At 55.8% G+C, this 26058-nt stretch overlaps 1 protein-coding gene across 6 annotated transcripts in view; it reads left to right on the forward strand.

The window, feature by feature from the left end:
- The window catches only part of MED27 (mediator complex subunit 27), a 243482-nt gene that overhangs the window by 191036 nt on the left and 26388 nt on the right, over positions 1 to 26058 (forward strand). For 3 of the 6 annotated variants that reach the window (XM_058693746.1, XM_058693745.1, XM_058693747.1), the window contains one exon: positions 8641 to 8718. In XM_058693746.1, the coding sequence (XP_058549729.1) occupies positions 8641 to 8718 (78 nt within the window). The other 3 variants (XM_058693749.1, XM_058693748.1, XM_058693750.1) reach the window with 3 other exon arrangements.

The raw sequence follows: 26058 nt of genomic DNA on the forward strand, positions 1-26058 counted from the left end.
GATGCCCCGAGCTAGGCCCACGGAGGCCACACGAGGCCAGCATGACCTCATCCTCACGGAGAACACAGCCTGGGGCCAGGCAGGGCTCCTGCTTACAGGTCAGGCAAGTGCGGGGCTGGGGTGTCCACAGATGCTACTGAGGGTTACGGGCAAAGGGACAGAAGGGCCAGGAAAACAGGTTTGGGAAGAGTCAGAGTGGCCAGCAGTGACGGAGTATGTCGTGAGGCCGAGGGACGCATGGCTGGGACCTCCAGGTCATTCGGGCCCTCAGGCGCCACATCACAGTGTTTCCAAGTCCCCCGTGGTGTGTGTGTGTGTGTGTGTGTGTGTGTGTGTGTGTGTGTGTGTGTGTGGTTTGTTGTCGTTTGCCTCCGGAGGCCGTCAGCAACCAGCACTCAGGTCCAGGGGGTTGAGGGGCTTCCCTTCAGGGTGTCCGTGGCATCTTGGCTGCAGCTTGAAAGAGATCAGGGCAAAACCCTCAAACCAAACAAAACTCCTTTATGGAAGCACTGGTAGGTGCCACGGGCTGTGGTCAATACTTGATAGACAAGGTCTCACCCTTCTCAGACCGAGCTGGGTCTCAAAACTGTGGCCACTTTTCAAGCAAGAGGGAGCAGCCGCGTCCGTGTTGGCCTGTCTAGTTCCCACGAGGGCAACCCTGCCTCTGCTCTCCCACCCCCCTCCCGCCACCCCCCCGGCGGCACTGCCAGGCTCCGGGGACAGCGAGAAGCCCTTCAAAGCCCATGCAGATGGCCCCTTCATCGGCAGAGAGGGAAGTATCGATCTTGTCTAAGTAATCCCTGGTCCCCATGGACTGCGATGCTCTCTCCTCGGGCCTCTGGGCCTGACGATCCCGCGGCATACAGATCCAGGGTGTGGATTAGAGACTCGGGGCACATAATAAAATGAAACCGCCAGCTTCCGCTCTACTGGACTTGTATCCCAGCTTTAGAGGCTTGTCCCTGCTCCGGCCCTGTCGCCCCCACCCCCAGCACTTTCAAGACTGACTTCATAGCATTCCCATTTTGAAATAATGATGGCTTCTTTTTTCATGGAATGAGTACTTCGGGGGCCGTTTTAAATATTCTTCATAAAGCCCGTGCCCCTCCTCGGAGCAGTGTGGCCGGCAGGGATCGCTGTCTCGTTGAACGTTTAACACACGGCGTTCCCGTCTTTGACTCCTTTGGACCCACAAAGAATATTCTCATTCTGAGATGTTGCTGGGGCCCCTCTCCTTAAGGGTGGGTCTGTCCTTGGCAGAGCCCTGAGTGGAGACCCCGACGTCCTGGGCTGCCCTCTTTGCTCAGCTTTAAAGTACATCCAGTGAATAGAAGTGTGTTTTTTTTTCCTTTGGGTTGCAGCGTGTGTACAACCAAGTAGCAAATACCTCATTTGTGCTGCACAGCTCTTGGAGGCCATCACCATGCGAGGAGGCTGCCAGCACCGAGAACAGTCTGTGCGGACAGTGTCCCTGGATCTGAGCTGGGCTCCCCAGGCTCTTTGTGACCGGCCCAGAAGTCGAGGACCACGCGGGGAGGTGGAGGGTGCATTCCTGGAGGGGGGTGGGGGCAGATCAGCTCGTCCTTTTTAAAAGAACAAAGGGCTTCAGTGTCACTGTTGGTTGGCCTGAGGGTGGAGCTCAGCACAGGGGTACCCTCGGGGCGTGCAGTCAGGCCCTGCAGCTGCGTCCACTGAAAACCTCGACCTCTGGTGCCAGGGATCCCAGCCTCGTGTTCCTTTCCCAGGGCCAGCGGGGAGAGTGAGCGATGCGGCCAAGGTCACCCAGATAATTAGTGGTGAATCCGGGACTGAACTCCAGTCTCCTGACAGTTCCACATCACCGTTCCCAGCACGCCGCCTCTGGTCATGTTACTGTCGGCCAGAGACCGTGTGGTCCCTTCAGAGTTTGGGAAAGCAGGTATTGGCTGGAGGGAAGCCAGAATCTGGGTCTCTACCTTGCCTCTCTTTTAAATAAGCAACTTCTGGACACTTGGGTGCTGACCTTGCCCTGTGAATCTTGCGGGACACGCTCAGCTCTCCTGGCTTAGCAGTGGCGGCCTCAGGCTGTGGGCTCTGTGCTGACAGATACCTCGCTCGGTGCTCTCCGTCGGTCGCATTAGCAAGAGCGGCACTAACTGCCAGAGCCCAGGTGCGGGCTCAGCTCCCACCGGCTGGTGGGACGCAAGCGGTCCGTTCACCTGTGATCCCTAATGCTGCTGACAGTCACTTTGGGAAGCTTTTTAACCACACACATCCTGGTCCCCAGCCTGGACTACCTTCTAGAAGCTGAGGGATGGTGCCTGGCACCCCGTCACCTCTGCCGCCCTGCGGCCTCCCCACTCCGGCCTGGAAGCCTCGGCAGGGTGACGCCTACGACCTTGGCAAGCTCAAGAAGCCCCGAGGGCGATTCCTGGGCCACCAAGCAAGTCCCTGATCCGCTTACGATTTTTTGACCTTATGACGGTGCAGAAGCGACACACATTCAGCAGAAAGGACACTTCAGATTTCAAATTGGATTTTCCCTCCCACTAGCGGTGAGCGGTCTGATCCTGTCTCGTGACGCTGGCCAACATCTACAGCTCCAGTCAGTCCTGCCGTCACGAGGGCGACCCCCCCCCACCCCTGCCCACTGACGACTGCTCCGCTGGTCACTTTCGGTACAGTCTTCAGTACATTGCACGCGATATCCAGCACTTTATTACAGAACAGGCTTCGTGTTGGACGGCTCTGCCCAGCTGTAGGCTTGCACACATGCCGGGAGCACATGTAAAGTAGGCCAGGCTAAGCTGTGACGTTCGGTAGGTTGAGTGTATTAAATGCGTTTTCAACTTAGGGTGGTTTTATTGGGACGTAAGCCTGTCGTAAGTCGGGGAAGATCTGTACGACAGACTCTCACTTTAGGGAACTGCTGAGGAGTGATAGTATGTTGAGAGTTTTTGTCCCCTTCCTGTGTCCCGCTGACCCTTAACGCTTGTCACCGCTCTGACCTTGGTTCTTCCTCTACAGATCAGAGAACAGAGCCTTTCTGGTCACCGTGAAACCCGGGCTCTGCAGGGCGACGTTAAGCAGAAAGTAGCCTTGCGGGACCCCCCCCCCTCATTCTCTGTGCCCCACAGCTGGCCAGAGGCCACCAGTGGGAAAGAGGACTTGAGCTCTCTGTGCCAAAATTGACGCGGTGACCTAGGATCTCCCCCACTCGTTAGCACTCTACTCTTGATTGCCCTTGATTAATGCGTGCACACACTGACCGAATGCTGCTGGCTGCTGTTTGCCCCATTTCCCCTTCCCCCCTTCATTCCGAGCGGCAGGGAGACTCCTCCAGTCCGGAGACTTCCTGAGGGCCCACCTGTGTCGGGCTCTTTTGGGCTGGGTGCCTGGGATGTGGCAGCGAGCAAAAGGGACAGGGAGAGAGAGTCGTGTGAGCGACAAGGGCTGGGGCGGAAGTAAAGAGACGACTGGCATGGAGTCCTGCCCCCCCCCAGGAGTCCTGGGGGCCATTCCCTCCTAGGGAGGCGGTGACCAGGCTGTGCCACCGCTGTCTGGAGCCACTTGGCTGGGCCTGTCACCCCGCCTCCCTGCGACTGCTTCCTGTCTTGGGAACGGGCGGTCTCATCACGGCGCCCTCCTGAGGTGGTTGTAGGGATGAAGCCAGAGGGTGGGCGGGGAGGGAGGGGAAGGCTCACGGTCGGTGGGTGCTGCTGTTTGTCAGGCGCCGTCCCAGTGCTTCCCTGGCACTGGCTCACGCAGTCCGTGCCCGAGGTCACGCGGCCCCTGAGTAGCAGACAAGACCCAGACCCGTGCAGGCCGGCTCCCGGGCCCCAACCCCTTCCCGGCTGTGCAGTGCGCATCACCTCGCGCAGGGCCGTGGCCCTCACTGCAGGCAGCGCTGCCGTGGCTTTGGCCGACCTAACTCATGACTTCCCGAGCACCCCTCGCTCTCGGGTTCCGGAATGCAGACGTCAGAAAGGCTCACACGCAATATGGGAGAGGAGCCTTGGGAGACTTGTTTTGACTGGCATCTCCTTCACCAGTGTGACTGGCAGCTGTTTCAAGGGCTTTTGAAAGATTCCTTTCTCCCTCCGAGCTTAGTTCCCTGCCAGTCTGGGGGCACGAAGACCTTCACCTGTTTGAGCTGGGGACACAATTTCGGTAAGCCCTGGTTGGCGGAGGAGGACGACGCCGAGAGAGGGATAAGGCCCCCCGGGGCTGCGATGGGCACGTCACTCTCAGAGAGGCTCCCCGGCAGTGCTCCCTTCGGGGTAGAGAGGGAAGCACACCCCAGCCTGAGCCAGAACATCTGCAGTTTGCTCTGCCTGGAGGCGATAAGGGACACCTCCTGGCCAAGCCCCTGCGTGGCTGTCCACTCACTGGTTTGGGGCAGCTTTTTTGTTTTTAAGTAAGCCAGACCCCTGACGTGGGGCTCGAACTCACAACCCAGAGATCAAGACACACACGCTCCAGAGTCGAAGCCCGCCAGGCGCCCCTGCTCACTGCTGTTTGAGTGGCCCTGTCTCTCTGTGCGGTGCTTTCACTGGTCACCTGGCATCGCTGCCCCTCTCCTGTTCTTCCCAAGGTCCCCTATCCCGCTGGTTTATTGTTTCTTTCTTGTCTTCTCCTCCCTCCCTCCCTTGCCGGGGGCTCGCAGCTCAAGGGCCGCTTTGATCTGTTCGCAGGCACTTTCGTAACCAGCGGTGAGTGGAGGGATGAATGGTCTCCCCTCCTCAGGAGCATCAGTGCCCCTCCTCAGCCTCCCCTGCTGGGCAGGGTGGCTTTAATCTCCCAGTGGAATCTTAGGAGCTGTCCCTTACGATGGGGCCTGAGCCTCGGCTGGCCTGGCACAGAGTGGATTTCACCTAAATTAGTTAATAACAATATTTTTTTGTTGCCCCAGGCCTGTTTTTCCCCCACATCTTGGATGCTGGGGAGGCGGGGGGGGGACTTGTAATATTGAAAAGTGTAAAACAAGAAAACGTTGAAGGCTGAATGAATGCTTGGACAAGAAAGGAAGAGCATTATAGGTGAATTTCCCCCCCATTCTGCAGCCATGCCTTGCCTGGTGCTTTGGAGTTCGGCCACAGGAACCCCAGAACCAGGAGCGGAGGAGTTTGTGAGGAAGGGAGGGGACATACAGTAGATCCGCCAACTTTGTTTCCCTTTATTACAATGTCTGTCATCAGTGACAGAGTTGAAGAAACTGAAATCAAACATCATTTGATCATGGCAGCACAAAAAAAACCCAAAAAAACAAACCAAAAAAAAAACCCTGCCCCCGTTGGGCGATTTAAGGGAGTACCTTACACTGGACCATCGAAAAAAGGGGCTACACTTGACCAGATGGCCAGCCCACTAGCAGCAAAGCTAATTGGGTGCCCTCTCTGGGAGCCAGATGCCGGAACAGTGCCGTGGTCCCGAGAGCTGTATCTGGAGGACATTCCCCGGTTCGTCCAGTTCTGCTCCAGAGTAGCTAGCTGACCAGCAGCCACATTTACAAACCTCCTAACCTGCACCTCCCATCGGGACTCCGGCTTTCCAAGAACCTTAGGCTGGGGCGTGTGGGCAGATGATGCCCAGGGCACCTGGAGTGTGTGCCTTTTCCAGAACCAGGATTGCTGGCCGGGGTGCCTGTTGGGGAGGGCTGGCCTAGGCTTGGGCCTCGCGGCCTCTGGACTTAAACACCCAGGGCCCCTCGCCGGCTGTGTGACCTAGCCATCTTCCCGACCTCCGGGAATCTCCTCCTCCTCTTCTGTAAAATGAAAATAAGGAGAGTACCCACGTCCATTAACTTGCCGTTTGCTGCTCAATTTTATACGTTGGCCATTCGTGTTAAAAATCGTACAAAGAAAAGCAAAGAAAATGTGCAGCCAGACACGGCATGCCAGCCTGGGATGTGGGCTCTGGGTGGCCAGTGTGACTGGGGAATCCAGCCCCAGGACCGGTGCTCACGCTGCTGAAACGGACGGATCTAGGCTTGTCCCCGAGGCCTCCTGGGACCGCCGATGAGCTTTCTGTGTCCTGGGCAAGGAGCAGCCCGAACTCGTGGACAGCTCGCCTGGCTTCCCTGCTATGACAGCAACTGATAAGTGGGGCAGAGCTTGCTCAAAACACTGTGAAACAAGTAGTAGGCGCTGGGGTAAGAATGCTCCAGAAACTCCCTCTTCCGGAAATTTCCTTCGTAATGGCAAATGTGATAGCCCGCACAGGGGCACTTGCATGGGTTGTCCCGCTTGGCAAGGGGTCTGGGTGGGTAAGACCCAGCCTCCAAGTTCAGGGGCCGTGGGGCCCAGTTTGCTTTGCTGTGTTTTGTAGCCATTAATTTCACCCCCCTCCCCCAGTCACCACCCACCTTCTTGCCAAGTTATCACTACTACTGTTTAAAAGAAAAAAGAAAAAAAGCACTGCTCATTTTAGAAGGCTGTCTGTCAGAAATGCTTAAAATAAAACCAGTCTGCACTTGAAAGAATAAGTACCACTTCTCTTGAAAGTCACTTCGGTGACAGTTTCTCAGCCATGTTGGATCCACGACCTATAGCTGTCCTTTCGAGAAAGCCAGGACAGATGTTTCTGGTATGTGGCCGTCAGTGAGTGGGCGCTTTTATTTTTATTTTTATTTTTTTAAGTTTATTTATTTACTTTGAGAGAGACGGTGAGAGAGCACGCACGCAGAAGCAGGGAAGGGACAGAGAGAGAGGGAAAGAGAATTCCAAGCAAGCCGTGCCCCGTCGGCACAGACCCCGACTTGGGGCTCGAACACACGAACCGTGAGATCATGACCTGAGCCAAAACCGAGAGCCAGACGCTTAACCGACTGAGCCACCCAGGCGCCCCTGGCGAGTGGCATTTTTATTTCTGTATTCTACAAATATGTATTGAGCACCTGCTCCTGCTAGATGCCAGCCAGGTGATGTTCCAGGCCTTGGGGACGTACCATGAACCAGGTGGGCATGATCCCTGTCCCCATAGAGCTCATCATCTTGTGGCTTCACCAGCCACCAGGCAGGCCATGAAAGTCCAGCAAGGGAAGAGTGCCCACCCAAGGGCGGGAGGAGCAGAGAGGGAGGGGAGAGAGTCAGGGCTGCCTTGTGGCTGGACAGGGCGTGCTTCACACGCACAGCCATTTATTTAGAGAAAGTGAGGCTCAGGTAAGCTAGGGGGCCTACGCCCTCCACCTTGGGGTGTGGCCTCTCCGACCTTAGGTGTGGACACAGCAGGACTGATTTCCAGACTGTGTGCAGCTTTGCCTTGCGGGCCTGGAGCAGCCTTTCGAGTTTCTTTCCACCTGATCAGTTCACCTACTGCTGCTTGTCCCTTACTGTTCTGGTGACAGCTGGAAAACTGAGGCGTCTATGCAACGTAGACCCATGTTTACTCTTGCTCACAAAGGTGATCGTTTTATCTGGGTTTTTTTTTTTTTGTTTCGTTTTGTTTTTTAGCCACAACATTCATAATGACGAGAATCCCTAGTGAGGACCACCCGATAAACCACGAGTGTGAACACAACTGTCAAATTAGGTACAATCTATTAATTTGCTGATTGATGGCAGGCATTAGCAATTTGTGGTGTCCAATTTCAGAACTACAGGGGAGCTGAAGCTAGTCCTTTGTTTTCCAGAAGGGACACTGAGACCCAGAGAGATTAAGTAGTCGAATCAAGGTCAGTGGACAGTGCTGGGGCTTCAAGCCAGTGTGCGTTCTGTCTGGTCACCGGATGCCTCTAGTAGACCTGAGGCATTCATGCCCTCGGCCCTGCTGGCAAAGCCTCTACTTGGAGTTTGGGGACAGTGGGGTGGGGGTGGGGGGGGTGGCCCTCCGAGATGGCATAAATAGGCCACAACTTTTGTTGGAGAGAAGACCACACTTTGAGCGTCAAGGCTCCTCAGAAAGGTAATAGGAACACTGAGGCCCAAGAGAAAGATCAGAAATTTCCAGATTCCTGGTCATAAGATCTCTGTGACTACAAATTATGAGACAGAATGAGAATGACAGAAAGCAGAAAGACCAGTTACCCTGCCAGAGAAAGGGTTCCATTGCAAAAATGAAGTCGAGGTGGCTCAGGTGGTTAAACGTTCGACTCTGGGTTTCGGCTCAGGTCGTGATCTCACGATTCATGGGTTCGAGCCCCCAGGAGGGCTCTGCACTGACAGCACGGAGCCTGCTTGAGATTCTCCCTCTCGCCCTCTCTCTCGCCCTCTCTCTTTGCCCCTCGCCAGCTCACGCTGTCTCGCAAAACAAATGAGTAAACGTTTCAGAAAGCGAGATGAAGTCGAATGTGGACACCTGGAGAACCTTTGCGTTCATGCAGCGTTCCCTGCAGCGACTTGGCTCCATAGCCTCTCCGTGACCTGCCCGGTCTGTGCCTCTCCGCTGGCCTGTGGCCACGCCCCCCTCACAGGTGCTCCCGCCCACCCGCCAGGGTTTTCCATCGCTGGAACTCAACTCCATTGCCTCCAGGCCCGAACACTTGTGTCCTCCCCGCCGCCAACTTCGCTAATTTTCGTACTTCCGATTGTATTCTAGATGCCCTTTCCTCCAAGAGGCGTCCAGAGGCAGACTGGTTTCTCCTATCTAGGGAATGCATTGGTTTTGTTTTCTCTGCGCTGGTTCGAAGGGGCATCTAACGCCACTCATTGTCCTTGGTTCCAGGTGACAGACCACGCCACCACCGCCCTGCTCCACTATCAGCTGCCCCAGATGCCAGACGTCGTGGTCAGATCCTTCATGGTAAGTGGGCCTCAGAACTGAGCCTCCTATGGAAACCTTGGTGCCCTCCCAGTAAGAACAGGCAGTTCAGAAGGCAGCTCACAGTGGGCCAGGGCCCCACAACGGGCCAGCGTAGAACCGATGCTTCCTTTAAACGGGGAAGGGATTTATGAGAAACCGTTTCCCGCTTAATTAACCGGTGTTTTCTATCGTGCTGAACAAATGGTGGTTTCAGATGTGATCTCCCAACACGGTTTCCCCGCATTGATTTAGTCAGTAGATATTTATTGAGCTCCTAACCCATGCCAGACCCTGTGCTTGGCACTGAGCAGGTAGCAGTGATGAAGATATGTCTTGCGGTGCCCCCAAAACGTGGAGCTTGGGATGGGGAGTGACCCCAAAAGAGCCAAACGGCCGTTGTGCCGGTGTGTTGGAGTTCGCTCCTGCCAGCTCCCGTGAAGCGTGCGGAATTTGGCAACCCGGTTATTCGACCGTCGGTAGTTTGCAGTCGAACCCCAAGGTTTACACCATGGAAATTGGCAGACGCCGCAAGTCAGGACTCCCCACCACCCCAGGGCTGAGTCATCTGCGCGCTGTAGCCCACATCTGTCCCGCGACCCCCGTTTGGCCCGAGCAGGGCCGTCAGCCGGCCGCACCGGATCCTGACGGAACCGGCAGCTGTTCCAGCATCGTGCCGACGCGGCCTCGTGCCCTCACCTCAGCGGGCGCCCATCTTTCACCGCGGCTGAAACTCCCTTTGCCGCTCATGCTCGAAAGGCTGCCAGCTGGAGACCTACTCAGAAGACCTACCTGTTCGCAAGTCCAAATCCGTGTTGACAGCCAGCTGCCGTGGCGCTGCCCGCGTATCCCATCACGGTTTGCCTCGGGAAGTGAGCTGCCCAGAGAACCTGCCGCTCATTTGTTGGAAGACACAGACCCGACTTCTCCATCGGCGCCTGCGGTGCTGGGGAGGGCGGACAAGCAGGCCCGGGCAGTCCGCAGAGCCGTGCGCGTCGTGGTTCCTTCGTGTGTCCGGAGGACAGTTCCGCCGACAGCCTCCAGCAGGCTCCTCATTTTCGGACGCGTACCGAGCGTCGCCGTCTAACCTAACACGTGTCGTGCCCAGCTTCCCTTTGGTAACTGACTCTGGGACTCGGGGACCATTTGCATTTGATCGGCACTGGAGGATAAAGAGTTTAGCTGAGTGATCCGTCGACCTCCTCACGTTTGTTGCCAGAACCTCAAACACCTGGCCTTTGGAAGGGGGCAGTGTCGGGGGCCACGGTCTGCCACCACGAAGGCGGCTGCGACGAAGACAGAAGAATTTGTATCAATAAACTCGACCTACCTCTTCAAAGAACACTTTTCTCTTATGGACGTAATTCGGGAGGACATTAAATGATGAGATTCACGTGCCCCTGTCACAGCGAGAACGTGCTTAACTTGCTCGCAAGCCTTTTGCTGCGGGGTGTGGGTTGGGTTGAGTTTTCTTTTTTTTTTTGTAGCAAATCTCCTTGAGTTTGAGAATTGAGTTACGGGAGCCTCATCCTTATGTATGATGCCCGGGAGATTTCTGCTCTCTGAACCACTCCAGGGTGTATTTGCCGCTTATTATGTTACCCGATGGCACCAGGCTGTCCCCCCACCCCCCCGCAGGTGCAAAGGGCCACATTGTGACAGTGAGTGATGACCTCTGAAATCAAATTAGAAGGAAGGCACGTTGACCTCAGTGGAGGGTTCGAGCATTGTCATCGATGTGACGTCTTCCTTCACACGTGTCTGTGCCCACTTCTCGGTAGCGAACGAGGAGAACATCAGTACGCATAGTCGGGAGACACGGGACACAGAAACGAAACGTGGTTACGCGTGGCCCCGAGCCACGGGCTGTGCGCTAGGGCACGGCCACTCCTGTGGGAGGACTTCCTGCCCCTGAGAGCAGGAATTTCTATTTTAAAAACTCCCTCAGGTGGGAGGGGCAGGGGGAGCTCCAGAAGCGACAGCCAGCAGTGTTACGACCTTGTGGATGGCGCGTGCAGCTTTCTGTGAAGTCACAGGCTAGCTTTTGGGGCACAGCCAACTTAAGTCCTCTGGCCTCGAGATCATTAGGCTTGACAGGAAGGATGACATTGGAAGCTCCCGGATCCCATTTCTTTTATTTGTCTCTTCACTTCTCGTTTTAGACCTGGTTACGAAGTTACATAAAGCTGTTCCAGGCTCCGTGCCAGCGCTGCGGGAAGTTTCTACAAGATGGCCTTCCCCCCACGTGGAGGGATTTCCGAACCCTCGAAGCCTTCCACGACACCTGCCGCCAGTGACCCCGCCCCAGCCCCGGGCCGGCCTCCAGGCTCTGCCCCGCACCTTCCCAGATGATCCCTGGATCCCTCGGTCAGCCTGATGGCTCGGCCCCGTCCTCACCGCGTGGACTCCAGCACCCCACTCCTCCCCGTGCGTAGAGCAGCACGTCCTACCTTAAGGCTGAGCCACTTGCGGAACAGATTCCTTCTCGTTTTGATGGGACTAATTACCCACTGCAGCTGGTAAACGGAAGGCAGAGAAAACCTTTTGGAACTCAGAGTAAGGAACTCACGCAGCATATGCTCGTCCTTGTGTGTTGGCGAATGATCCTCCTGGGCCTGTGCTCTAAGTCATGTTCACGAGCCATTATCGTCTGAATAAGCCCATGTCCGTACATCCTGTCATGCTGGGCATTTTGTTTTGTAACTTTTATATATATATATATATATATATATATATATATATATATATATATATGCAGTAAACGTTTTGTACCCAGGACAAGGCTTTGTCTCCTGTCTCTTAAAGCACCTTCCACGTTCAGTGTAGTGAACATGTGGGCAGATCTGGGCCTTTTGAAGAAAAAAGAACAGTAATGTCTGCATTTAAAACCTTGTTCTTTCTGAGGACACAGTTTCTTGCTTCTTGCTTAGGAGAGAGGACAGTGTTGGCAAATACTCCCATTTCAAAGATGTTTTTGCAGTTTGAAAAGCGGATTGTTCTTTTTGAGGAAAAAGCGCACAGATGTTTCTTTTTACTAAGCCAGTGGCACATGCATGCCCAAGGGAAAGGAGTCTGCCCGTGTCAGCAGCTAGAACGCGTGTGAGCGGGCGTGACGGGGGTACCTGGTTCGTTGGTCCCAGGTTTTGTCCTAAACGTTACTGGGAACAGATTCCAGCCCAGTCTGCTGAGGACATTCGGGGCCTTGACCCCAACATCAAAAGCTAGAGCCTGGGGGCGCCTGGGTGGCGCAGTCGGTTAAGCGTCCGACTTCAGCCAGGTCACGATCTCGCGGTCCGTGAGTTCGAGCCCCGCGTCAGGCTCTGGGCTGATGGCTCGGAGCCTGGAGCCTGTTTCCGATTCTGTGTCTCCCTCTCTCTCTGCCCCTCCCCCGTTCATGCTCTGTCTCTCTCTGTCCCAAAAATAAATTTAAAAAATGTTGAAAAAAAAAAAAATTAAAAAAAAAAAAAAAAAAAAAAAGCTAGAGCCTGTTTGTATGAAGAAATATATAAGACCGGGCGAAGCTCTTGAAGGATGGGGGAGCTTCCTCGAGCTTTTCCGGCCCAGCCTACGCTACAAATGTTCCCTTTGCAACGAAGACGGCAGAGGTGTCTTGAGGTGGCCAGAAGAACGAGTGGTTCCCGGGTGACTTCTGGTACCGCTTAGGCCCTCCCACCTGCCCCCACCAGGCTTACAGGAGCTGAGGACAAAGGATCCAGTGATGGAGAAAGGATAAGACAGTGCCGCTTGGGGTGTGGCCCAGCGGCGGCAGCGACATGGGGACAGATTAGAAACACAGAGCCTCAGGCCCCGCCCCGGGGGACTCTGCTGTGGGCCCAAGTCTGAGAGACCCCGTTCAGGAGACGGGCGCCCCGTCTGGGGAGGTGTGATGGGAGGCAGCGGGGACGTTCCCACACAGCCAGAGATTCCAGACTAAATAGCACGGTCGTCACGTTTGAGATGCTGTCGCTCATGAGAGGCACCATTACTTCATGAACCACTAGGAAAGAAAAACAGGCTGCCAATTAAACCGTGGCCCAGGCCTTAATGAGAATCCTGTGTGACACATGAGTCGGTCACACCAGCCTTTCATGTATTCCAAGGGGGTCGGCGATTTCTCCCGCCTGAGTTTTACCGTTTAGCGTGGGACAGACGATCCCTTCGCACGGCCCCTGGTAACAGAACATAACACGCTCCTTTGACTCACGGGTAGCTTCCTTTTTCTTTGGTCTCGTGAGACGCTTGTCTGTTGCTCTGGGACAAAACACAGAACTGAGGACACAGGGTGGGTGATAACATGTCATCTCATTGCTGCACACCTTTTGGGAGACATTTGAACGGCACGTAGACTGACCTCTGCGGGGCTGCAGTGCGCGTTGTCGCGTGCAGTGATGCTGGTGTGACCAGCTGTGACCACGCTGGAGCCCGTGGAGGGCCAAGTGCATCATGGCTGCCAGCACCCACCAGCGACTTTGAAAAGTGCGTTGGGGGGCAGGGCGGACACTGATGAGACGAACAGTAGATCGCCTTGTGAGAGAGCTGTTTGGATCCTCCTGATTGCCCAGATCGGAGAAGGGTCCTCGCTAGAACCAGGGGCTCTGACTGCTGCCGGCCCCCGTTTTCGGGAGAGCGAGCCAGCCGGCCTTGAGTCCAGAGCCTGGGGCGGGCAAGAGCTTCTGCTTAATGACCCTGTTTTCCCTGTGTCCTACTTAGTGACGCCTTCTATTCATGACGAACGCTGCTTGTTTCCCATTTACGGGGAAGGTATAAAGTTTCCATTTTGAACAATTTGTATTTAGGCAGAAAAGTGAGACCATTAGAGGAAAAACATTAAATAAGTATTGGCACAGCTGAAGCGTGGCTACAGCAGAAATGGGGGTGGGGGTGCGACCGGGGAGGCATGCGCAGCCAGGTCCTGAATCCTGGCGTCCCGCCCCCAGTGCTGGGGGCCCAGACAGCTCACCCTTCCTTGGTATGACCCCCGCTCCCGCTTCTGTGAGATGAAGGCTGATAGTGATGGTGAGAAGGGGGAGCGGGAGGGATGCGTTTGGGGCTTTTTCAGTTTATTTATTTATTTTGAGAGAGAGAGAGAGAGAGAGAGAGAGAGAAGGAGGGAGTGTGATTGGGGGAGAGGGAGAGAGAGAATCCCAAGCAGACTCAGTGCTGTCATCGCAGAGCCTGATGTGGGGCTCGATCTCCCAAACCGTGAGGTCACGACCTGAGCTGAAATCAAGAGTCTCACGCTTAACCGACTGAGCCACCCAGGCGCCCCAGGGGTGGGGTTTTATAGATGAAACAAGATGGGCCATGAGTTGATAATGAACTATGGCTGGGCATTGGATATGTGGGTGATGTTAGCTGTTCTGTTTTTCTATATTTTATACATTTTTCTCTATATATTTTACATATATATATATATATATGTATATGTATATATACTTTTCTCTCCGTATACATGATATATATATATGCTTTTAAAAAAAAAAAATCTTGGGGCGCCTGGGTGGCGCAGTCGGTTAAGCGTCCGACTTCAGCCAGGTCACGATCTTGCGGTCCGTGAGTTCGAGCCCCGCGTCAGGCTCTGGGCTGATGGCTCGGAGCCTGGAGCCTGTTTCCAATTCTGTGTGTCTCCCTCTCTCTCTGCCCCTTCCCCGTTCATGCTCTGTCTCTCTCTGTCCCAAAAATAAAAAAAATAAAAAAATAAAAAAAACGAAAAAAAAAAAAAATCTTTCCCAAATTAAATGTGGGGGGGTGGGGGTGAGAAGTACAAGGGCCGGGCCAGTCACCCACCATGGCCTTCCCGTCTCCGGCATTTCTGCTCTTTGGTCCTGAGAGGGGAAAGCTGAAAGGAAGTCGTACTGACGTCTGGCGAGTTGAGCGAGGCTGGAAGGGCGACGAGCTTGTTTGCGCCAAATCCACGAATGCTTGGCGGCTTGAGAGACAGACACGAGGGAGACTGGCTTTGTCGTCGGCCATTAAAATCCAGACAACGTATTGACCCCAAGTTGGCACAGGTAGGGACTGGGGGTACGTCGGGACCAGTTGCAGGGTGGCCGGGAGGCCTGCTGCCCCGGGAGCGAGGGCATCAGGTTCCGGAATCCTCCTTTGGTGCCTCTCGCGGACAGGAGCGTGGCCATCAGTGAGCGTGCCGCCCAGATGCTACTTAGGCTGTCCAAGGTGACCTCTAGGCCAGACCTACCAGGTACAGTAGGTGACTTAATCGTGACCCCCACAGCTCGGCTTCTGCTCTGGGCCAGGTGCCTCACCCCAAGTGGGCGCGTGCCGTTTCCCCTCGTCGCACAGACGGAACCAGGTGAGGGTCTCACGCAGCAGTCTCAGGGTCTCAGCAGCCAGGGGCTGGGTGTCAGACCTCGTCACCACACGCTGTGGCTGCTTCGCGGCAAAGCCGCCTCCTGAGAGGCAAAGCGGCCGGTCCCCGCTCTGCCGCGGTGTGGGACCTGAGTTCTCTGGGCCCGAACTTAGAAATCTCGGTCCTGCGCGTGCCCCTCTGCCGTGAAAATCCGTGAGGCAGGTACCTGTGCCGTCTGCCGGCCGGGTGACCGCTCGTCAGCGGGGCGGTCGTTAGGACCTGACAGAACGGAATGAGGAAATCTGGGCAGGGTTGTCCAGATTTTTTTTTTTCCTGAACTAAATTGGGAACTGGCCTTTTGGTATCGAGTGATATTTTTCTACTTCACACCATCGACGGAAAGCCGTAGGCACGAAATGGTGATCTTTCAGTGTTAACGTGCAAACTCTCCATCGCGTTAAGACTGTCAGGAGTGCGGGCCTGATGCTAAATCGAGAGCCTCGTAAGGTCACCCTCGTGGGGAGGAGAAGGGACATCAGCCTCACCACCAGGATCTCACAAGATCTGGAACCTGGGCCAGCTTGACGGGAGGCATCGTCAGGCCATCGGGTGTGTAGGAGAGAGGACAAGGTAGAACGATTCACCTTGCTTGTCTGCGCCTCCCGGCCTCTGCCTCTCTGCTCAGGATGATCTCGGTGAACTTTAGTTGTCCTGCATCTGACAGGAAAGGGTGGGCCGATTCCGTTGCACCTGCTCGGAGCTCATTCAGGCCTGCCCGACGCGCGCATCGAAGACGAGCCGGTGCAGGGGTGCTGTGGGCGAGCCCGCCTGCCGTCAAGCCCTTGCGGTCTGTCTGCACCTGCTCGGGGGAATAATCAGGCTTCACTTTCTAGGACAGGCGGGCTTCTTTCTCCCATCTCTGCCATCCTTCCCCCCGCTCCCATCCCCTCCCCGGCTCCTTCAGTTAGCGGAAAGGAGCCTCAAAAATCACTTTCAAGTTGAATTTTAAATTGCAGGTTGGCCGCTCCCTGTCATTAGTGCTGGAAGAGACAAACCTTAGAGTTCACGAGCACATCCAGGTAAAGCGCCATCTCGGCAGCTTTAAGATGATTAGTTACTCGAGGACAGCTCCAGCCTGTCTCTGTGCCAATTGAGTTTGAAATTTCCACTGGAGATTGGCCGTCCTCTGGGACCATATGAGCTGTGGTTTGGTGCTGGCTGAACCGGCGGGTGCTGCCGGCAGCCGGCTTCTGTGGCACCGCGCTTGTCCAAGCCTGATACAGACAAAAGAGTGACGTGTCCCGCGGGGCGGGGAGCAGGGGGGCGGTGGGAGAAGAGGGCTCAGGGAGAGAGGCAGGAGGACAGAGGCCAGGAGCCTGGGAGCCGGCCGGGGACACCAGCGAACCTCGTCAGCCCCCACGCCGTGGGATGGACTGTTACTTAACTGCACTGTCCCAGTTCCCTGATTCCTACCTCTGTTGTCTCCCATCGGCTTGCTTTCTTAATTACTAGAGGGATGCATGTGTTCCTTTTATGGAAAATTAAGAGAACGTGGACGAGCAAAGAAAAGAATAGCCATAATTCCCACTCACCAGAGATAATTAACAGAGCATTTTGCTGTATCTCTTTCCAGACCCTCATATGGGTATGTTTCTGCGCATCCCATTTTTTTGCCAAAAATAGGATCATGCCGTATTCTGTTTTGAAACCCGCTTTCTTTTTTTCCCGTTGAGCAAAGGCTAAGTTGCTCTAGTGCAGAGGCCCCAAAATACAGTGGCTTAAAGAACGTAGACCCTTCTCGGGGGCGCCTGGGTGGCTCAGCCGGTTAGGCGTCCGACTTCGGCTCAGGTCATGATCTCGCGGTTCGTTGGTTCAAGCCCCGCGTCGGGCTCTGTGCTGACAGCTTGGAGCCTGTTTCAGATTCTGTGTCTCCCTCTCTCCCTGCCCCTCCCCCACTCACACTCTGTCTCCCTCTGTCTCAAAAATAAAAATAAACAATAAAAACAAAAACTTAAAAAAAAAAATGTAGACACTGCTCTTGCCCTGAAGCCCCAGGGGCGCCGGTTCCGATTAAAGGACTGTTCCACTGGGTGCAGCCACTCAGCGATCCTGTTCCTCCTACCCTATCGCCCTACCACCTGGCCTAGGACGCGGTCTGCATGGTGGCAGCTGGGCCACTGGCCCCTTCCGAGTTCACTACAAGGGAAGGATACGTGGGAACACGTGCCCGATGTTGTAAGACCCAGACCCAGCACTGGCACGTGTCATTTCCGCTTGAACTTCATTAGTAAGAACTCAGTCACGTGGCAGACCCAGCTGCAAGGGCCCCTGGGAAATGTGGTCTCTAACTGGGCGGCCTGGGTCCGGCAGAAACTCTCTCTGAAGGGAAGCAAGCCTGTTCTGGTGGATGGTCAGCAGCCCGTCCCGAACCTCTTCCTGCCTCGGGAGTGACACTGCCCTCAGGGTCCCGTTTGTTTTATTTGCTCTGTCCTGCGTTTTGGGTTGCGATGGCCTTCCAGTTGTCCGATGACCACAGCTTAGACCGTGAGTCTCCTGTTGGCCTCCTGTAGCTTTTTATTTTACGGTAATTGTACGTTCAGGGGAAGTTGCAAAGATCTGCACGGGAGGGCCCGTGTGCCCTTCGCCAGCCGCCCCCCACCCCTCCCCGGTGTTCACATCTACAGTAGCTGACATTGGTGCAGTGCCCAGAGTTCATCCAGACGTCACCAGCTCCACACGCGCTGTGTGTGTCTGTGTGTAGCCCTCTGCCCTGGTGCCGCTTCGTGGAACCACTGCCACGGTCCAGACCCCCTCGTCCTACCCCTTTCTAGCCCTGCACGCCTCCTCTCCCCATCCCTGTCCCCAGGCAGCCACCGATCCGTTGCCCATCTCCGTGACCGTCTTTGTCACCTGGCGTCACATGCCTGGAATCACGCACCGCGTCTCCTCCTGAGGTTGCCTTTTGTCACTCAGCCTCATCTCCTTGTGGCTCACCCAGGTCATTGTGCCTATCAGCCAACCACTCTTAATCGCTAAGGAATATGCCGTGCCGTGTGTCACCACACCTCGACCGTTTATCCACGCGGGGACGTTGGGAGCCTCCGGCTTGCAGCTCTTCGGAGTAAAGCTGCCGGGAGCATCGTGCGCACATGTCTGCGTGGAAGTGGACGCCCGTGAGGACGATCGCTGGGCCGCCCCGTAAGTCCGTTTTTAGCTCTAAAGGAACTGCCAAACCATCTTCCAGAGGGGCTGTGCCACTTGACTTCCCTGCCAGCAGTCTGAGGGATCCGGCTTCTCCACATCACCACCAGCGTCCGGCGTCGGTGCCACTTCCGGTTTTAGCCACTGGACAGGTGTGAGGCACCAGCTCAGTGTGCTTTTTATTTGCAAACCTCCCCCCTGCCCCCCCCAAATAGCTAACGCTGCTGAGGAGCCGGTCGTGGGCCTGTTTATTTACCGTGTGTGTATCAGCCCAGGTGAAAGGTCTGTGCATGTGTTTTGCCCATTTTCCACTTGGATGATCTTTTAATGTTGAGCGTTGGGAGTTCCTCTTACATTCTAGGTGCGGATCCTGTGTCGGTCATGTGACGTGCACCTATTTTCTCCCGGGCTGTAGCTTGCCTTTCATCCTCTTAAGGGGATCTTTCACAGAGCACATATATTCACTTCTTATGAGGTCCCGTTTGTCCGTTTTTTCCACTTACGGATCATGCCTTTGGTGTCAAGTCTAACCTGTCTGGGTTTTAGGGGACCAGCATTCTGCTGTTAGGAACGTTGCTGCCGCCTCTGTGTCCCGCCCCACTCCTCCTCTTCTTTCTCCTCCTTCTCTCTCTCACTCTCCCTCCGTCTTGACTTACGGCCCCATGTATATCTCCGATCTTGATCTTGGCAGCGATCTTGATCTCCGATCTTGGCAGCGACCTTAGCTGCCTTTTGTTTCAGCCTGTGCACTTGATGGGCAGTCAGAGCGACCGAGGCCTGGAGACCCGTCCCTCACTCACCCGGCAGGTGAGCGACGGCGAGGACCAGAGCCAAGCAGCCCTCAGCCTACGCCTTTTCCACTTCCCCGACACTTCTTGGGACACCACTTGACCTACCGTGTCACGGTGAAATAGATCCCGCTGGGGCACAGGTTATGAAAGCGTTGGCAGTGACAGCCCAGTAGCAGTGCTCGGGGAAGCGTCTCTGTCAGGGGCAGTCTGACACCAGGGGAGCTCCGGCCCTCCCCGTCCCGGAAGACAGGCCGTCCGTGCCTGTGGTCGGATGCACCGCAGTGTGCCGAGTCCTGACGCTTAAGCAAGCGTGTGTGAGGCGACTGGAGGGAATCCGGGAGGGCTTCCTGGGGGAGATTCCCCACACAGCTCCCAGCCTCTTGGACCGCCAGGCCACCCGGAAAGCCCACACTGACGGCTGTGCCTTGGGAGGGGAAAGGAGGGCACAGGGTCTGTTGGATGTGGAAGCCGTTTACGCCAGCTGACTTCCCCCCTTCCCCTCCTGCCCTCAGTGCCTGCTCCAGGACCCCAGGGAGGGGTGGAGCACCAGCCCACGGACTGCGCTGGGCCCGCGCTCAAGACAGGCTGTCCTCACCCGTCACCAGGGCCTCATGCTTCCTGTCACCTTCCTCTGTGAGGACACCATCCCCAAACATGGAAGGGGCGGGGGGCCTTGGGCCTGGAGTGGAAAGAGCCTCCAGAACAGGATCCTTTCCCTCCCGGGAGCGCCAGCGAGTCCCCCGCCCCCGGCCTCTGGATTGTTCTTCTCAGCCCAGACATTCTTCCTCCCGAAAGCCACACGGCGCTCGCACATGCTCGCGCGCTTTCTCTCTCTTCCCGATCGCTAAGCCGATGCCCGTCCAAACCATCTCCTGCCCCAGAGCACCCGACAGACCACATTTCCCGGCCCCCCTGCGTCTAAGCAGGGCTGCGGGGTGTGCACCCCAGTTCTGTGTCACTTTCAGAGGTGGCCGAAAGAAGGCCTGCGTTTGCCCTGCTCTCTCTGCCTTTTCTGAGGCAGCATCGGAAATGACACGCGGCGACGGAACAAGATGGAAAGATCCCGGATCCCCGGGTCCGGACCCACAGAAGAGCTGGCTGCCCGGGTGAGCCTCCCCGCCAGGAGCCCCCGCGGTGGGTTTTGTGTGAGTGAAGTAAACTGTCCAACCTTTTATTCTGGCAAATCACCGAGATTTAGGTTTGTTTTTTTCTCAAATAACTGCCAGAGTCGTGTACCCCACACACCATGTAAATACCCTGGAAAACGGGCCACAGATAGGAAGCGTTCCATAGGTGGCAAAGATTACCGTGTCTACGGCTACCGTATTTGTTAGCTTGAGTCCAAATCGTCTTTCGCTTCGATTTGAAGGGGACCACGGAACATGTCGCCCGGGCTCGCTCCCTTCCTCCTCCGGGGAGAGTAACCCTACGGCACAGGCGTCCCCCGACCGCTCGCTGTGAGAGCGATCCCCATCCCTTCCCGCCCCCTTCCTCGTTTCCTCAGAGCAGCCCTCGCGTTGGACGCCATGAGCCGCGCCCTCTTGACACCCACGAGAGTGTCGGCTCCCAGAAGACAGGGACTGTGTCTGTCCGGGGCACTGGTCTGTCCCCTCGCACAGCGCGGGCGCTCAGTAACCTTTGCCAGATGTTGACGAGAGAAAGAAAGCCGGGCTCGGGTTTCTGCTCTGCCCCTAGACAGGCGACCGTGGGCCAGTTACGTGGTCCCCGTGAGCCTGGATTCATCTGGGAATCGGGCCAGTAGTTTGGCCGTGCAGGCGCGCGAGTCCCGCGAAGGACCACGCCAGGTATTTATTGTGCACCTACTGCATACCGGTGCTTGTCGCCGGGATACGGTTCGCACGTCGAATGGGAGAGGGCCAGACGGCGCAGGCAGCCTTGTCAGCGACTCCAGTGCGGTCACGAGCGTGGCCGCTGGGGGCATAGTCGTCCGTGGGGGGCCTGTTCCATCTCCTGCCTCTCTGACCCCCTCCCGTCTCTCGTTCCCACAAAGATGAGATTCCGAGAAGAATCCAGAGATTTGATAGCAATGCGGTGGGGTGGCCTGCCCTCTGCAGACACTGCAGAACGGCCTCAGCGGTCCGTCGGGACCTTCTCGTAATCTTCAGCACGAGAGATGCAAAACCCCGTCTCAGGAGTGGAAGTGTTCCGAAGAGAATGGCAGGATCACAGGACACTGCCCCATTTCCCAGTCCTATCTGCGTTTCTGCGAATGCGCCGCACCTCCCTGCCTTGATGAGGACGGGGCCCCTCTTTTGCCGTGGCCTTTTGATATTTGACTTTGCACTCGATGCCCCTGAAGCTAATAGGCGCTGGCCTTTCATTTCCAAAGGGTAGTTGGTCAAATTAATGATCGCCAAAAGGCCATAGTTAATTTGCTGTCCTTCCTGTTTCTTTCCATTAGTTTGCAAACCGGCAAAGTTCAGGAAAACTTGGGAGCATAAAAGAGTAGGGAGCTAATGAGGAAGCCGGCGGGTAGTTCTAGACTTTTCCAAAGACTTGGGGGCCATAGCCAAGGGATGGTCGTGAGATTGCACCAGCGAGAGAAACCAGCTCCCCGCGCGGCCGAGTCCTGGCCGTGGGCCCGCGGAGCCCCGGACAGCCTTTGAGTGGGTGCGTGTGTGACGCCGTGTAAGTTGTCTTCAGCCCTCCGTGAGGGATCCCAGGCCACACCCTCTGCCCCGGCTCCAAGGCACCGTGCTCGTTCCGCAGGGGGAAGGGCTGAAGGCTCCCGGGAACGAGAGCAGCCCTGCCTCCTTTCTCAGAATATAAATACCGATGATCCGAACCTAGCTTGTAGTCGTCCAGAGCAAAGGGCTTTCACTAGCATTTCCAGCTCAGCTGCAAAACACATCGAACCGCTCCTCGAGGCAGAGAGGCCGGGGGTTCTGCAGCCTGATGCCTCAGTGCCCCAAGGCCGCCAGGCACGTGTCAGCCGTGCCGTCCTGCCACGAGCCGTGTCTGTGAACGGCACCTGCCCCGTGGGAGCACGCGATGACAAGAATCCAGACACCTTGGTGGCGTCACCCTTCTTGGGATAAAATGAACGTCACCTTGCCCCGGGAGAACGACCCCTCACTCCCTCCTCAGTCCACTTGCTTCAGTTAGAGCCCTGGCCATTCTTAGCCCCAGGCCCGCCCCTCCACACACAGACACACCCTTGTCAGTGCTTAACACACCATGCCAGTGAGCAAAGAACCATTTAAAGGGCCCCGGTCCATCTTCTAGATCAGGCGACGAAGGACGAACTTGGAACCGAACGGCAGTAAGCTGGTGGCTGGCAAAAGGAGGCACCGTGTTAAGTGCCTCTGAGGTGTTGCAAAGGATCTTCCGTTCCCAGCCTGGGTTCGATCTTTGCCCGGAGGCCAGTTTTTCCATTGGAGATTCCTTTGCTATCTGGAGAAGCCGGGAATGAGAAAACGGTTTTATTTTCAAACCCGGCAAGTTACGGCTCTTCTGCATTTTCCTTTCAATTAAAAACGTTAAAGTTTCCTTTTTAACCCATCGTGCCTCTTGCGTCTTGCCGTGGACAGCTGGAAGAAACGAAGCACCGGGCCTCGCCGTCTCCTTCGGGGGGACATGCGCGTCCTGGGGCAGATTCCCTGGTTTCTGCTTTATCACACTCCACTGCTGCACACTGACCATCACCACGTTCACGACAGGCTCCCCTACCCCTTCCTCCCAGGAACCTTTCCCTCCCTCCCCTTTAAGCCCTCTCCGGGGGCTCCCTTGGGCCTTGGTTCCCCCCCTCCTTGGGCCTCTCCACCACATGGAGCTGGGCCCCGAGCGTCAACGTCCAAAGAAAACCGTGTGGACACTGTATCGTCTTTTCTACGCTAGCCTGGGAAATTATATAGCATCACTTCGGTCAGCCTGTCACCAAAGGTGGCCCAGATTCGAGGGAGGGGACCCAGACCCCCGCTCTGATTCAGAGGGGTGTCAAAAATGTATGAGCTTGTCTGAAAGCCCAGACAGGGCCCCACCCCCCCCCCGCCCCGCCCGCCGTCTCTTTTCCTCTTCAGTGCCGTGGGATATGGAACTGCCGTCTTGGACCATGAAGCGGTCTTGGGAGTGGAGGCCCCTTAGACCGGGAATGGGGCTTGGGAATGGAGTCCACACATGCAGAACAAGATGGAACAGACTCGATGCCTGATGGGCTCCGCGCCGGCCCTGTCTGCCCACCTCCGGGCTCAGCGAACGAGAAGAGTAAACTGTGTTGCTGAAGCTGCTGTTACCTTGTCTCTGTCGCTTACGGCCTAACCCTGCCCTAACTAACACGCCCCTGTCCCTGGCTTTCTTGGCCCTTAACACACCGGACATGCTCTGCTTACTCTGCGAGTATTGGATCAGTCTGTCTGTTACCCCAGTAGGTTTTAAGCACATAGTAGGTGCTCTTCCGAACCTAAGCTTTTTTGATGGCTTGCTTCATGGTTAGCTGAGGGTTAAGGGGATTAACGGGAAACCTTTCCGCGGGCTGTGGACCCCAGGGTCCAGACTGAGGACCTTGCCGAGCGGTACACACAGTGTGACTAAAATACCGGGGCTCTGAGGGCGAGCCGGATTGCTGATCACTTAGATGCGGTCAGGGTACGTTTTTGTTTGCTGTCTGGATAAAGGTTAGCGTTTTTACACTTTGTAGCACGAATAGCATCATGACTTAAATGTCACGATTTACATGACTAATTCCATGTACTTTTAACATTCTGTCATGTTCCATTTTGCCCCTTCCAGGGCGGTTCACGCGCCCCTATCGTCAGCCTCCCCCTCCCCTGAGTGCACTCAGGTCAGTGTCTTGTTTTGACTGGAGACATCGTTTCCATTTGAATGTGTTCTGGACTCAGGACATGCCACAGCCCTCTGCCTTCCCAACAGCCACACTTCCATTCTTCCTTCTAACAGCGCTCCCGCTATGAGCCTGGGATAAAGACTTCCCGTCCCAACCCCTTTGCAAATCGGAGTGACCGTTGACATGTGACTCTAGTTACGTATAACTGCTAGGAGGGGTTCCTGAGGGGATGGCGAGAGGTGGGAGGGCGTTTCTGCCCCGTCCTCCTTCCTCCTGGCTGAAGCGTGGACATGATGGCCGGCACTCGGGCAGCCGTCACGGACCACGAGGTAGAAGCCACGTGCTGAGGGTGGCAGAACAGCAAGATAGAGGGAGTCTGGCTCTCTGGCAACTTTGGCATCCCTCCCCGGTCGTCTTCTATGTGGGCGACAGCTAGGCCATCTCGTCTAAGCCATCATTGTTCTGGCCCCCGTGTCACGGCTGAATTTGACCCGAATTGATCCAAGGATGGCCGACGGAAGTTGGCTTTTTTACACAGTCCTCGGTCTGAGCTGGTTTTCCTGCGTCTTTCTCACCTTCCCCAGGAGCTAATTGAGAGTTCCAGTTAATTGCCGTTTTTTGTCCCCGAACGTGGTGTTAGTCACAGGCGCACGGAAGGCCCAGCCCGTGCTGAGAGCTCTCCTCCTCCTGTGTCATGTTGGCTGCTGGCCCCAAGATCATTAACACCCCGATTCCATCAGCGTCTTTCGAGACCCGCACGATTTTGGTGCCTGCTTGGTGTTTAACACCGCTGAAGGTTACCGAATCCGTCTTTAGTCAGGAAAAGCGATTTAATGAGTGCGTTTCTGCCTCATGACGAGAAAGGAGCCGTGCGCGTGCGCTCCCAGCTGCAGTCAGCCCGGTGGCTGCCCACGGCCTCTGTGCCGATTTAATTTCTTGGCTGGCGTTGGGCAAATAGAGCAGGCCGGCTTTCTCTGTGCTCCTCCCAGCCGCCCCCCCCCCCGGCCCCTCATGCATTTTCCATCTCAGCTCCCCACTCCCTCTGCCCTGCGAACAGTATCGATCGGCTGATTAAGCCATCAAGTCACAGCAAACAGCTCTCCTTTTCTAACTCCAGGGCCTTGCTCCTTCCTTCCCTGTGCCGTGTGCCTCCCGTGCACGATACAACGGGCAGATGTTTCCACGGACCGCGGCATCCCCCACCCTTGTGGTGTGGGGGTAATCAGCAGATGAACTTACCAGAAACGGGGCCCTCGACACCTGTCACCGAAATAGGATACTTGGAGGCTGTATTTTGAAATCAAGCATCTACAGATCCCCTCTGATGACTGAGGACCGATGTAAAACGAAATAGGTGGCTCAGTCGGTTAAGCATCCAACTCTTGGTTTCGGTTCAGGTCATGATCTCACGGTTTATGAGTTCAAGCCCTGCGTTGGGCTCTGAGCTGACAGCGCAGAGCCTGCTTGGGATTCTCTTTCTCCCCCTGTCTCTCTGCCCCTTCCCCCCTTCCCCAGTCACGTTCTTTCTCTCTCTCTCTCTCTCTCTCTCTCTCTCTCTCTCTCAAAATAAACTTAAAAAAAAAAGGGGGCGCCTGGGTGGCTCAGTCGGTTAAGCGTCCGACTTCGGCTCAGGTCGTGATCTCGCGGTCCGTGAGTTCGAGCCCCACGTCGGGCTCTGTGCTGACCGCTCAGAGCCTGGAGCCTGTTTCAGATTCTGTGTCTCCCTCTCTCTCTGACCCTCCCCCGTTCATGCTCTGTCTCTCTCTGTCTCAAAAATAAATAAACGTTAAAAATTAAAAAAACTTTTACAACTAAATTCAGTATTAGTTGTCATCTCTGTGTAACAAATTGCCCCAAAGCTTAGTGGCTTAAGGAACAAACCTTGAATACCTCACAGCTTCTGCAGGTCAGGGATTCAGGAGTGTCTTGTCTGCATCGCTCTGCCTCAGAGTCTCTGGAAGTTTCCATCAGAATGGCAGGGACAGTCCCCGGAAGGCCTGACCGGGGCTGGGGGATACGATTCCTCGCTCGCCCACACGGCTGTCAGCAGGAGGTCCCCCTTCCTCGCCAGCGGGCGCCTCCGCCATGCTTCGGGAGTGTCCTGCTGGCGTGGCCCACCCCCCACCGGGCGAGGGGTCCGGGAGAGCAAGCAGGACCCCACAGCGTGTGCTGCAAACCTGGCATAACCTAGTGTCCCTGCCTGACACCTGCCAGCCTCCTCAGTCACCTCCTCCTTCAAA

This window comes from Neofelis nebulosa, chromosome 12, assembly GCF_028018385.1.
Source record: "Neofelis nebulosa isolate mNeoNeb1 chromosome 12, mNeoNeb1.pri, whole genome shotgun sequence".
Taxonomy (NCBI): Eukaryota; Metazoa; Chordata; class Mammalia; order Carnivora; family Felidae; genus Neofelis; species Neofelis nebulosa.